This window comes from Haemorhous mexicanus, chromosome 2, assembly GCF_027477595.1.
Source record: "Haemorhous mexicanus isolate bHaeMex1 chromosome 2, bHaeMex1.pri, whole genome shotgun sequence".
Lineage (NCBI taxonomy): Eukaryota > Metazoa > Chordata > Aves > Passeriformes > Fringillidae > Haemorhous > Haemorhous mexicanus.
The window spans coordinates 115,589,781-115,603,396 of NC_082342.1; the positions used below are offsets into that span (position 1 = coordinate 115,589,781).

A 13,616-nucleotide genomic window follows, 5' to 3' on the forward strand; every position below is an offset into this window, starting at 1 on the left:
ATCCAGTGCTCACAAAAAGCCATGCTGGGCACAGAAACACAGGAGTCCCAGCTCTGAAACTGTGAGGGGCTCCTCTTTCAGCTATAAAAGCATGTGAGGAAACCACACGTAATTTCTGCAAGAAGCAACCCAGCTCTACATGAGCCCAGCTATCCCCATGAGCAGCTGAACTCAAAGAATGCCATGGAAAGAGGATGAAGAGAAACAGGATGACTTGAAGGGCTTTGAAGGTGCCCTCACATGTAGGTTGGAGCTTGAGCAAGGAAGTGAAGGTTGCTACAGTTCAGGAAGAGCTCAGGGGTTCAGGGTGGTTTTGCTGCTGGCTGGTGTCAAGCCCAGCAGCAGCAGGGGGAAGGAAACAGCCCCTTCCTTCTGCCCTGGGGCACAGGACAAGGGTCAGCCTGCTCCAGAAGCAGTGACAGGACAGGAAGGCTCAGAGAGCTCCAGGACCTGAATATGAACATTCCCCTGGAGTCAGGGGCGACACAAATCCAGCAACAGCCATAAGGAAAAGGGTGATTTCCCAATTTCTCCCTAAATGCAGTGAGCACTGTGCCCTGCAGACCACCAGCACCTACCCAGTGCCTGAACAGAATGAAACCATTTTAACAGCAGGGTCCAGCCAAGCCGCTGCTGATGTCTCACAAATGCCACCAATTCCTCCTTTGAGGGCAGGTCAGAAACACCACAGGGCTCCACAGGAAAATGAATTATCACCTTGGGACCCATCTGCTCCTCCCAGCACCATGGCAGGGATGAGAATGACTCCTCTAGACCTGCCTGTGCCCTGTCCTTTTCCCACAACGACTTGCAGATCCTCCAGAGAGCCTGGAAATGGCATGCCAGTGACAGGTAGGTATTGTCACGTGTGGCCAACTGCAGGGCTCCTGCACAGAGGTGCAAGTTCACAGCTGTGTGCTGAGTACATTGCAAACACAGATTAGCTAGTTAAAGATAGCTGTGCAAAGGAAAATATTAAGCTTCAGGTCAAGGGCATCTTCAGACTCTTAAGAAGTGTAGACATTGGAAGGAATTAGTCATCAGTAAGAGGGTATTATTTGACAAGAAAAGAAACCCCAAATGAGCAAACAAAGCAAAAACCAAACCAACAGTTTCTAAAGGATTGAATTGCATCAACATAAATCAATCACTGAGGACATTACCCCTAAAAAAAGCAATCTTTGCATCTTGCTGGTGTCTCTGCAAGATCTGCATTTTCTGCCCTAGAGAAGTTTAAAGAAATTCTTATTGATGGACTTTTAGTTAATGCTAGCATGGAACAAAATAGCACTACATGGAGTAATATGCAGTGAGTAAAATCCTCATTTCTTGGCTTTGGGCTCAGCTCTGAAATTGCTATGAGCACTAAATAAGAGGAATGTTATGCCTGGAGCTACCAAGGTAGGCTCCTGTTGAGAGTCACGCTGTGCCCAGTGTGGAGGAAGTGCAGACACTCAGCTCCTCTCCTGGTCTCTTACTGCACAGCTGTGTGGGATGCCATGGCCCTCACTGCACAGCTCTGAAAGGCAGGGCACGATCTCACCACTGGCACCTGACCTGGGAGCACCAGCTGGGAGGCAGTAGGGAAATTTACTTCCTTCACTCAGGCTTAGCTGTGAAAAGATTTCTATCCTCTCCCACAGCTTCCAAGCAATGATTTAGGATAGCTGCCACAGACTCTACATCCTACTCTGAACCAAAACTCTCACCCTGTCCTCAGCACCATGAAGGGAGAGCCCAGGTTGTGTTGGTAGGTGAGCACAGCATCTCAGCAAGGTTCACCCTCTGCAGGGTGTCACAAGAAGCCCGTGCTCAGAAGAGATCCCTCCCTGCAGCACCACAGCCCTCATCTAAATTATACAAACTGGTTTTACCCTGAGTGTACACTGGGAGAAGGTCTGGGTTCCTGTTCTGCCTTGTCCTGCACCCCAAATTCCACTGGAAGGAGGGTTGTGCTCTTGGGGAGGACAGGAGCTGTTCCTGCCTTTTCTGGCTGTGGCCAAGACTGCTGGAGCCAGAGGCAGCCCTGCTCCAGGGTACAGCCAGCACATTCTATAACCATTCTTTACCAAGGCAAAGTCCCTCCTAGTCCAAGGTTTATTCCACAAAAGACAAGAGTTCAAAACTCCTGTATAAAACCTGGCTGCTGGCAGCAGCAGAGACAGGTAATTGTGCCAGTGCTTTTAATAGCCAGGGAAAAGGATGGAGCCTTGCAAAGAGCCAGGACAGACCCTAATTTCATTGAAAGAAAAGCTGTTCTCAAGGACTGCAGATGCTCCATTCAATCAAGGGTACTGACACACTGTGTAAGACACCATTTGGTGTTCAGGATGGCTCAAAATTTTGGGCACACTGGGTTTCAGAACACCTACATGACTTTTATCATCTGGCACCTGCTGGGGCACTATCTCAAAGCCTCAGTGCTTGTCCATTCCTGCCAAAATTAAAAGGGCTCTGTGGTACCAGGCTGTCATTTGAAAAGGCTGGGACATAAACAGCTCCATTTAGACCCACTATCCCCAGACTTCCAGATTATCTGACATGACTGCATCTTCTCTAGTTAGACCAGCTATTACTGTAAAAATGTTTACTTGGGAACACTGCTCCTTTATCATATTTTAAAATCAAATGTATTTTCTCCCTGTCAAACCAAGGCTCTCCTCTTAATCCACAGTTTCTATTTGCAGCTTTCATTTGATCAGATACAGTGAGTCAGTGTGATGGAAAATAAAAAATCATTGCTTTATAAATTCCATCTTATTAATATAGCAAAGAGCACTACTCTATGCAGAGATTTGTTTCAAGAAGACAGTAAAATGACTTTCATCTGTGCCTGAAGGGCATTTTTTTCCCCACACTGAGGGTCCAGAGATGGAGGCAGCTTTCTGACCCCTTAGTGATGCTGAAGCTTGCTCATAGTAGCTACAGGTTCAAGTTGCACTAAGTTACAGATACTGAAAGGACTCTCCAGGGTGAACAGAAAATAAAGGTAAAATCAAACAGAGAGGCCAAACTTTTCCCTTCTGACAAGCTTTCCCAGAGCTCAAGGCACCTGGAAGAAGCCAGGGAAGCAGCAGTGGGAGGAGGAGGAGGCTGGTCCTGGACACTTTCCAGCAGAATGTCTACACTACTTTCATATTGGGCATCTTAGAGCTGTTCCTTAGAAAGAGTCACATAAACAGAGAAGCCTTGTGGGAAAATAAGAACCAGGACCAGAGAGTTTCCAAAAGGCAAGAGCTATGTGGGAATTCCCTGGGTCCTTCATCCAAAACTAAGTAAGGCATCTTCTTCCCTAATGCCTGCCTACTGGCACAAGCTTACAGAAAACTTCCTTCAAATCAGGGCACTGGCATTTTTTTCCTGCTCTGGTCATTTATAACAAAATTTTGACTCGAATTCCACACAGATCTCCAGGGTTTGTACTTACCTTTCTTCTTTGGTGAGACCTGTCAGTCTTCTGCACTTCCGAGCAAGAATGAAGCTGGAAGACCACAAACAATTTACTCCATTATGCTGCTACATCCCCTGCCTTATGTAAAATGCCAATAACTTAGGATGAGATGCTGTGATTCACAGTAATAGCTTTAGGGTCTCTAATAAAAACATCCATTTCACCTTTCTGCATAATGCTCTACCTGCTGCTTGCAGGACTCATTTAGGAAGGAACCACTCTGAAATTCATGTTGGAATATTTGCATGAGCTGTTTCCCAATTACTTCAATTTCATACAGCCTTGGGTGCAGGCATATAGCAATGACACAACACCTGGGATTGAGCTGGAAATAATTTTTTAATAAAACTTTTAAGACTGATGCTATTCTCTGGTTGCTAAAATAACCAGAACAAAATAAAATTTAATTCTAGAAAACAAATTTTCATTTAAAGAACTGAAGTACTTAAAGTACATTTTTGCAATAATCCTCTTTTTCTTCTCTTTCCTTTCCTCTACTCCAAGTTTGCACTTTGCCACAAACAAAGGCAAAAGATTACAGCAAAAAAAAGCAGAAAGTTAAGTAGAATTTAATTTTTTTAATTAGCAATGAAATAATAGAGGAGAATTTTGAAGTAAAACAACCATAGAAAATTACAATGCACTGAGAAATTCAACTTTTAATTATTTTTAAAGCATTTTCTTTCAAAAGTATCAGATTTTCTACTTCAATTGCTGCCTCTAAGACAAAATAAAAAACATAACTAGACAAGACACTTTCTTTGTCCCTTACCCTATTATGGCAGGAAAGCTGCCATCAGGCTTAGTGTCATCAAGTGTTAGACCAATTGCAGCTTCCTCATCTTCAATGATCATGGTACCACAATAGCCTGGTAAGAACAAGGTGGAAAACCAGGCATGAATCAAGACACAGGAGCTTCCAAGAAGTTGTAAAATACTCAGTCACCTCCTGCTGATCCATTCCAAGACTAATAGCCAGAACATGCCAGGATGCAGAACCTTCAAGTTCATTTAGAAAGGGGAGGGGTGGGTGATATTTGTAGGCAAACAGATGTGGGCTCATTACAGCCATTAATGAGAAGTGGGTGTTACTGCATTGCAGTTTGCCTTGGATTCAGTGACTTCCAAAAGAGGATTCATGATGGAAGCATTCAGCATGTCAGAGGAGCCCAGGATGACTAACCCAGCTGGGGATGTCTGTGGGAAGACACCTTCAATTACTGCTGACCAGTCCATCCAGAGAGCAGCATTTTTGCAGACCCTTCCCTCATACATCACTTGTACCTTTACAACCCTGCACATGTGGGAGAAGCTCATCCCCTACCCAGGTGCCACTCAAGGAGAGGACAACAGAACAACTAAGGCAATAAGCAACAGGCATGAATTTTCTATTCATGACTACCTCCTCTTTTCATTCCCTCACCCTCCCTCTCGTCCCAACCAAACTCTCACATTTCTCTCACAAGAGAAGGCAAAAAAGGAATATGAGAATATGATGTCTCCTTCTAAGGTTTAGCATGCTCTGAATAATGAGTCTGTCCTGTTGCCAGGGAGTGTCTTCCCTCTCTCTGTCACTATTACTTTCCATTAAAATGCAATACCCTTCTTCCTCCAGAAAGTTTCCTTGTAGTACACGATGCACTTGATGACTGAGCCCATGGGGACTCTGTTGATGAGCTGGTTCCTCATTGGGGGCAAAGGTGGGTTGAAATGAATCTTCAAACAAAGAGCTGGAGGAATGGCACTGATCACATATTTGCCCTGGAAAAGAAATTATCCATAAGCCAAATACATTCTCCCCTGTGGCATTCACATTTTCTGAAATAATTCCTTCGCCCACGATTTTTCTCCTGGGAAACTGAGAAGTCTCAGAGAAAAGGAAAACAATTCTTATTTGCTTCTCCTGTGTTGTGCTCATGTGTGGAATGTGTTTGGAGATTGTTTACTCTCAGGTGATTGTTTCACTGGATTCTGGTGTGAGTTGTTTTGTCTCTTTGGCCAATCAGGGCCAAGCTGTGTCAAGACTCTGGAAAGAGTCCCGAGTTTTCATTATCATCTTTTTAGCATTTAGTAAGTATCTAGTCTGTATTCTTTTGTACAGTATAGTATTCTTTAATATAATATAGTATTATAAAGTAATAAATGAGCTTTCTGAGGACATGGAGTCAGATGCATCATTCCTGCCTTCATCGGGACATTCCCAGCAAATACAATACTCCCCTACTTCAGCCCAAGTGTACTGCCCTAATGGTCTTGGAGGACATCTGGGGAGGGTGCAGGGTGTATCTTGTGGTGCAATTTTGGCATTTAGCATAAGAATTGCAAAACAAAACCCTCACAAAATGCTGCTCATTAAATAACAAGCGAGCATTACACAAACAGCCATCTGTTCAAATGATGGGCAGCTGCCCTGCCCCTGGTGTTTGAAAGAAAGCACTGTGCTCTAAGAGTCCACCGGTCTCCCTTCCATCTGGACTCCTCTGTTACAACTTGGAAGCAAAGCTTGCAGTGTTTTTCACTGAAAGTTTGTTGCTAAATTAGATTTTGCACCTTATAATCACCCTCTAATTCAGAAGGTAACTGAACACAAAGAGATGCCAGGAAAGGAAAAGTCTGCACCCACACTTTGCTTTTAGGCAGGACTTTAAAGCTCCTACACTGCTGTTACTTCAGGACAATGAGAACGTGTGACTTTCTGCCACAGCCACTTTTGGCAGAAGAATACTCTGCTGTATTTTTGTACTTTGGAGAAGTCAAAAAGGAGAAGCTAAAGGTTTTGTAGCCACCACTAATGACTTCTGAGTGGACATGGCATTACCTCATACAGCCCGTGGTCCAGGGTCTCCACGACGACGCCGTCCCCGGACTGGTCGATGCGCACCACGGGCTTGCGCAGCCTCACCCGCCCCCCCAGGCGCTCCATCATCTTCTCACTGATCTGCCCTGAGCCCCCAACAAACTTCCTCTCCTGAAACACAGACACGACAGCTCAGCAGAGCAGTGCTCATGGAGTGTGGATCATGGCAAGCATTCCTCTCAGCAGTCAGAACAAACCTCCTTCTTCCATTGTTACTGAAACATTTTTGGGAATTTTTGCAGTCTCTGGAAATGCACCCATTTTACTTTCTTTTTCCATCAGCTTCTCAAATCCTTCCCATATTTGACCACCATTTGAACTCTAGTCAAAACTAAAAGTAAGAGTAACCTTGTAAGAAAATCCCTTCTCCAAATGGGGTCTCCATAAAGATGCTACAGGCCTGTGTGAATCAGCAAGACTTCTGAAAAGTGCTTAAACCTTCAAACCTTTCTCTGAGCTCACTCATCCCTGCAGAGCTCTGTGTATCAGAAGCAGGAAACCTGATCTTCATAATAAATAACAAGGTGTAAGAAGTCACATAGCTCGCATCAAAAATGTCTGCTGCACTATGTAATTCAACCCAACTTAAACTCAAATCATCTCTAACGTAGTACAGAATTCAAATAATATTTAATTAAACATATTTAACTTAAATTACCTACAGTAATTGCTTATCTATGCATATTTATGCATTTTAATATGGTTAATGTATTTGCATTTTTATTTATGATTAAATAATTAGCATTTCTAAAAATATATCCATTTCTGATACAATTAGCGAAACATGCACTTCTCAAGTAGAAGACCATTAACAGAGCCTTTACTTTCTTCAAATGCAGAAGCAGCTCTAATGTACCAGATTGCAAACATTTCAAAGCAATACCATATTTAAGCAGGGGTGTTCATTTTCTTTAGAGTGATCTTAAAATCTTAATGGTGTTAATACTTGGAAATCTGCATCTTAGGAACCCAGCTCTGGGCTACACTTTTAGTGTTAACTTGCAGCTGACATTGCCATCTCCATTAAGTGCTTCTGCAGGGCTAAGGATGGCTTCAGCCTCGTGACAGAAATAAGCATAAGTAAAATTTTCTCTTTTCAATGAGGATAAGCAAAGCAAATGCTTTAATCTTTATCCAAAAAAAAAAAAAAAAAGACAGACATAAATCTTCAGATCCCTGGGGGCAATGCTATCAGTAGGGAGCAATCTTCAATATTAATTTTGCAAGATCCAGATTAAAGAGTAAATTAATAAAATTAGTTATCAGTGTGCTTGTTCAAAAGTCATGGATGTCTCTGGACTAAAATAAGCCGGCAAAAGAATGAAATTAAACCAGGGCCTGCCAAGGGCTGCAGGAGGTGATGGCTGTACCAACCTGGCCCCCGTTGGTCGTGGAGAAAATCCGTGCAGTGCCCCCGCACTGCTTCACGTACCACAAAAACCAAAGGGCAGAGACCTCGTGGGGCTCAGAAGTGACATCCACATTCACAAACAGAGTTGCAAAACTCTTGGCAGCTCTGCAACAAAGACAAGAAAGCTAGTTAATTTAAAAACAGGATAATGCTGGCAAGATTGTTCTTGAGTAGGCAGGAGCCTCTCTTTGGCAGCCTTTTCTTTCACTGTGGGGGCAAAGGATTCCTTAATTTTCAGCTGAAGTAAGGAATTATCAATTCCTTTTATGCAATATTTTTCAAGTAATCCTGCAAAAGAATATTAATGAAACACTCCTGTATTCCAGAAGAATTAGGACATTGAGAGACAAAGCCCAAGATTATATCATTTTATGATACTAATGCAAAGTTAGCCTGTCATCCCAGCCTCAGGACTAAGCACAGCAAGCCCTCCTGTCTTCACTGGACTCCAAAACCACCCTGTCCCCAGTTCCTGGGTAAGAAACCAGATCTGCATCTTTGTCCACACCTGCTGGATGCCTGTCCCTTCAAGAACACAGCACAGAGATAATTCAAAACCCACCATAAAAAAGTTAGGGGTCTTTTCTAAGCTAATTATCTAAGATCTGCAGATTAGTCAGCATCTGTTCACTGCCCAATCCTCTGCTCAGGGAGAGTTTTGCGGCTGGAACACAACAAGGAAAGAAATGAAAGTAGGAAGCCATAGCAGAAGTGACAGCATTCATGCCAGAGTCTGGCAAGAAACAGGAAAGGATACTTTTGGTAGCTCTAGTCAGTATTTTAAACAGTGTCCTGGCATCCAGTGGCAATGAACACAGAAACAGAAAATCGATCTGTGTCTGAAAAGGGATCACTGCTTTATGTCCTGTAACCTGTTCTTTCAAAGCAGCTCTACTGTAAATTACTGGATAAGCCTGTACAAGATTTTGAGGTGCACTGTCATGGTCTGAGCCAGGTGAAATGCTAGTGCTTCCATGAGAATACCTCTTTTCCTGGTATCTACTGTGAGATGTGATCAGAGACAGAGCAGAGCAGGCTCCAACTTACGATTGAAAGGAAAAAAACTTTATTAACCTAAAGCTACAGGGAAAAACACACAGAACACAGGATGAAAACCTTCCAAATTTCCTCCTCCTCCCCCCACAAAATTTCCTAATTCTGTTACCACCCTTTGGATAATCAATTTTTCGAGAAGAGAGGAGTCCCTCTTGCACCACAGACTTCACCCAGGAAACAGTCGCAACTTCTCGTGTCTCCGTGTCACGTGTGGCACCGCCCGGAGAACATTTTGCCATCATGACCTCTTCCTTCTATGTCCAGTGCTCTCACCACTGCACATGGACCAGAGCTGCTTCTAGGGTTTTTCCCTTTAAGGATGCTTTGTCCAGTTCCAAAAAAGAGCACAGTCCCTCTCCTTTTGGGACACCTGTTCCCCCCAGGTTTCACCCCCTGGGGCTGAGGGGTCTCTTGAACAGAGATCATCTTCCTCTTCTTCCTCTTCGAAGACGGAGGGCACCACCACCACCCTCCTCACCCGTCCTCTCTGTTCACACACCTTCACATCACCGCACTCTCCTGGCTCTGAGCCCTTGCCTCCCCCTAGAATGCAGTCTCTGTGTCACAGGAACTCAAGGGTTCTGTCCATAGCTATCCAAGAAAAGTCCAGCCAAAAGCCACTCCATCATCTCCTCCCACCTAGAATTCTTCTCAACTTCTCTCAATCTCACCAACTCCAGGAGGAATCAGCATTTGCAAGGTTTCCATCATCCCAAGAAGGGTTAAAAGTCCCAGGCTCTGCCGGTTTGGTTCATGAACTCCCACAGCTGGCTGCCCTGCTGGGCACCCCCCCTTCTCCTTCACTCCAGCCGTGCTATCACAGGCACAGGCTGCTCTCTCTTTCTCCCTCCGGGGGGGAATGGGGGATGGCTGCCCGAAGCCCTCGCAGTGCAATGCTCCTCCACCCTTCGGCCCAGGCCTGGCCTACCTCCCTCCGGCCACATGGCTCCCCTCCCCCCTGCCCAGCTCGGAGCTGGACAGGGGAGGTCTGCTCTTGTCTCAGACTGGAATTCAAAAGGAACTTCCAGTGGGAGTTCACAGCTTTTAACCCCTGTGTTCTCAGAGGCGTATCCATGCCCTCAGTGGACAAACCAGGTGCCAATATTAAAATCTGGACACCGATTGGCATGACCACACCATCCCAAAAAAAAACTCATTTCCCCTCAAACCACGACAGCACTAAGAGGATTAATTAAGACTCAGGGAAATATTCCTCCTGTTTTAAGTAAATACTTCCCTCTGCCTTCACTCTGAGGTGGAATTTAAAGAGACATGAAGAGGAACAGGAGATGCTCAGTTTAACTGCATTGTAACTGATAGGAATGGATATTCTACAGATACTTTATATGCAAGGCATCAAACCCAGTACAGAATCCAATTCTGGTTGCTTCTTTCTTTTTTTAGTCTTCAAACTTCAAAAAAAAAAACCCTAACTCTAGCATACTGTTTCAAAGAACACTAGATCTTTACAGAAAAAGGAATCTGCTTTCTAAAAATGCAAAGTCCCACTCAAATACAAAGCTGGTCCATTTTCTGAAATATGGGTGCATTGTGAATTCATTCTTGACAGCCAAAAATAATACAGAAATTTTTTATAAGTTTTTCATCTGTATAAACACATACTGTAAAATGTTATCAAACCTATGAGATATTTTGCCTAATGTGCATGTATTTATTAATATTTTATAAGCAGATGCTATTACATGGTGGTTACACTCTACCAGATTCTGCCACCTTCTCCCACTGCTTTTCAGTTCCTGATGTTTTGTCTAGAAATGGCAGTATGATTTCAACCAAGAGCACTCAGGATATTTCCAGCATGCAGCTGTAGCCAAAAGCAAACCTGTACAGTCTGCTGGATAAGAGGAAAGAGTAAAAGATTGCCCTTCTGGATCATTACCTTCCAGGGCGGGACATTTCTGCAGCATGCTACCTCAATTTTGAACAAACAGAGCAAATCAAGCCAAGATGCACATATAAAATCTGAAAAGCATCTTCAGCTTATGCCAATATTCAGGTAAAATGTCAATTCTTATTCCATCACAGCTGGAAAAAACATGACTGTAGTCACATGAGCTATTGGATGTTGAGTGAGAACAGTGAGTGGTGCTTTGCTCACTTGCACAGTTCCTCACCCTGTCCAAGGCTCAGAGGGCCAGCACAGCTGTCAGCACACATTTCCATTTGGTTTTACTCAATATGGACCATGGCACAAATCAGAAAGGTTTTCTATATGCTTCTGTGCAATTGTCACTCTTGTGAAAGCAAAGCCATGAACCAGAAGACTGAAAGTTTTTGGACAACAGCCTGCTGTCCATTAACAATCACAGACTATAGAATGGTGAAAGAACTTAAAGTGTCCTTCATCACTTCCAGTTCCAACCTCCCTGTCATGGGCAGAGACACCTTCCACTAGACCAGGTGGCTTCCAGCCTGCCCTTGGGCACTTCCACAGATGGAGCAGCCACAGTTTCTCTTGGTAACACGTGCCAGGGCTTTATCGCCCTCGCGGTAAAAAAAATTCTTCCAAATATCAAATTCAACCCCGCCCTCTTTCACTGTAAAGCCAGAACCCCTTCTCCTGTTACTAATGTCCTTGTTCACAGTCCCTCTCCAGCTCTCCTGCAGTCCCTTTAGGCACTGGAAGGTGCTCTAAAGACTCTCTGGAGCCTTATCTTCTCCAGGCTAAACAATCCTCTCAGCCCATCTTCACAGCAGTGTTCCAGCCCTCAGATCATCTTTGTGGCCTCATCTGGACTCTCTCCAACAGGTCCAACATGAACAACCAAGGCCATGCTGCTCTCCAGAGGCTGCCTGAAGCCAGAAAAATGTCCCATAAAAATGTCAGTGGCAGCACCAGCCCTAGAAGGCACTAACGGATTTCTTCACCAAGCTCCAGCTCATGACAGCCACATGTCAGATACTCAGCAATTCTGAGGAGGTTGCTGTAGAAATCAATCTGCTCTTCAGCAACCAGGATTAATGGGCTTTTTTTTTCCCCTTCAGTGAGAAGAAAAACAATCCAACTGCTGTTGAATGGCAAGTAAAGAAAAATTGCTTTGATGTATACATAAAACCAGGAAGCATTTTCAGTTTCCCTATAGTGCAACAGCTGAACAATAGAATGATGAGATCTAAAGTGATTTAGTGCTACTGAAAGACAAATGTTATCTTTATAGCACTTTGGTAAAATCAGCTGGTCCAGCACAGAATAAATGTGTGTTGTTCCATCAAGAGTTTGATTCAAAAACCTGCTGTAACCATAACATTTTTCTCTGAAAGGCTAAACACACAGTAAAGAGCAGGAAAGTGCACCTAACAGATTAGGGTACTATCCATCTCTTCAGATATAAACCTTCCCAAATATACTTTATTTTTATTTTTGTCTAAAAAGTTAGGGAAATGTAACAGAATCTTCTGAGTGTGCTGACAGGTGTCATGGTCCATTATTACAGAACTTTCTCACCCCTTTTCTTTAAAAGGGCTGTATTTTAGTGATAAATATACCTGTTTGAAAGGCAGTAATGCTTATTTAGCCATAAAGTATATAAATATAAGCCATTATATTTCACATTAAAATGTTTCTTACTTTGTCCAGCATATTTTATCTATTAAATCTTGCATAGTCATTTTGTCCCATTCTTCTGCACGTGGAGCCTTCCATGGAGCTTCATTGGGAATCTAAGGAGACATAAAGAAAAGCATTTATCAGCAAGTGAATGAGTGCCAAAGAAATACAAATAATCTTGTCTTAAAATGTAAACTCAGCCTGCAAATTTCTGGCAGGTAATACTGAACTTAACAGAGAATGCTTTTGGGGGAGTGGGTTTGTTTGTTTGTTTGCTTATTTTAACATAATTTTTCTTTTTAGATTGAAAAATAGAGAACAGTTTTACAGTTAAGAAATGTCTCGAAGTTATTCCATATCTCTCACAATTATCTAGACAAGTAAGAACAACCTCTTCTCAAATTTTGTAGCTCAGTCAATGGAAAACTGGTTAAGAACTAGAACAAGACAAGAATGAATTCTACACAGGTTCAATTTCAAGGTAGAAAAGGACAAATGTTTGAGTTCTGCAAGCCTCTGAAAATATTACTTACCAAATCATGAGGAAAAACGGTAAAAATCAATCACAGGCATAAACCTTGACATTCCCATTACCAGAAAGACAAAGAGATGTGTGCAGACAGCCTCAGCAGCACAGGATTCAGAAGAGCTTGCCAGGAGGCCACTCTCAGATGTGCTCTGGCCATCAAAACATGTGGCTGCTCTTGCCAGCACTGGGTTTGCTCAAGGCAGAGCAGCTTTGCCTGTCTGCACCCCAATCCCTTCCCTCTGCCCCTCATGGGGACAAGCTGAGCTGATTCAGCTGCAATGCTCATGCCATACCTCCTTTCCCATTTCATCCAGGGTCCTCCATAGGTTGTTGTAGTCCAGGTAGGCCAAGGGATTCCACATAGGAGGGAATGGGCCTTTAAAGGTGTAAGATTTACCCTGAAGGATGAAAACCAAACAAAAACATCATTAAAAACCCCAAAAGATCACCATAATCATGGGTTCCACGCATGGGAAGCAGCACCAAAAGGTTAAGTGCTCACAAAGAGCACAAATTTAATCAATCCATGTGACAGCTTCTGATGGGTCACTGCCTGTGTGTGCAGGACACAGGACAAAAACATAGGAGGTGCCTTCTGAACATCAGGAGATGCTTGTTCACCATGAGGGCACCTGAGTACTGAGCACTGCCCAAGGAGCTTGGTGTCTTCCATCCTCAGAGATACTCAAATGTTACCTGAACAAGATCTTGGAAACCAGCTCCAGGGAATTATTCTGTCATTCC

At 43.5% G+C, this 13,616-nt stretch overlaps 1 protein-coding gene across 1 annotated transcript in view; it reads right to left on the minus strand.

Annotated features, from left to right (window-relative positions):
- Window positions 1-13,616, minus strand: part of LOC132324044 (amine oxidase [flavin-containing] B-like) — a 51,903-nt gene that overhangs the window by 9,319 nt on the left and 28,968 nt on the right. The window contains exons 4-10 of the mRNA XM_059840003.1: window positions 13,166-13,270; window positions 12,365-12,456; window positions 7,683-7,824; window positions 6,270-6,419; window positions 5,053-5,212; window positions 4,224-4,320; window positions 3,428-3,481 (exon numbers count right to left, since the gene is read on the minus strand). Of these exons, the coding sequence (XP_059695986.1) occupies window positions 3,428-3,481; window positions 4,224-4,320; window positions 5,053-5,212; window positions 6,270-6,419; window positions 7,683-7,824; window positions 12,365-12,456; window positions 13,166-13,270 (800 nt within the window). The remainder of the gene's footprint in view (window positions 1-3,427; window positions 3,482-4,223; window positions 4,321-5,052; window positions 5,213-6,269; window positions 6,420-7,682; window positions 7,825-12,364; window positions 12,457-13,165; window positions 13,271-13,616) is intronic.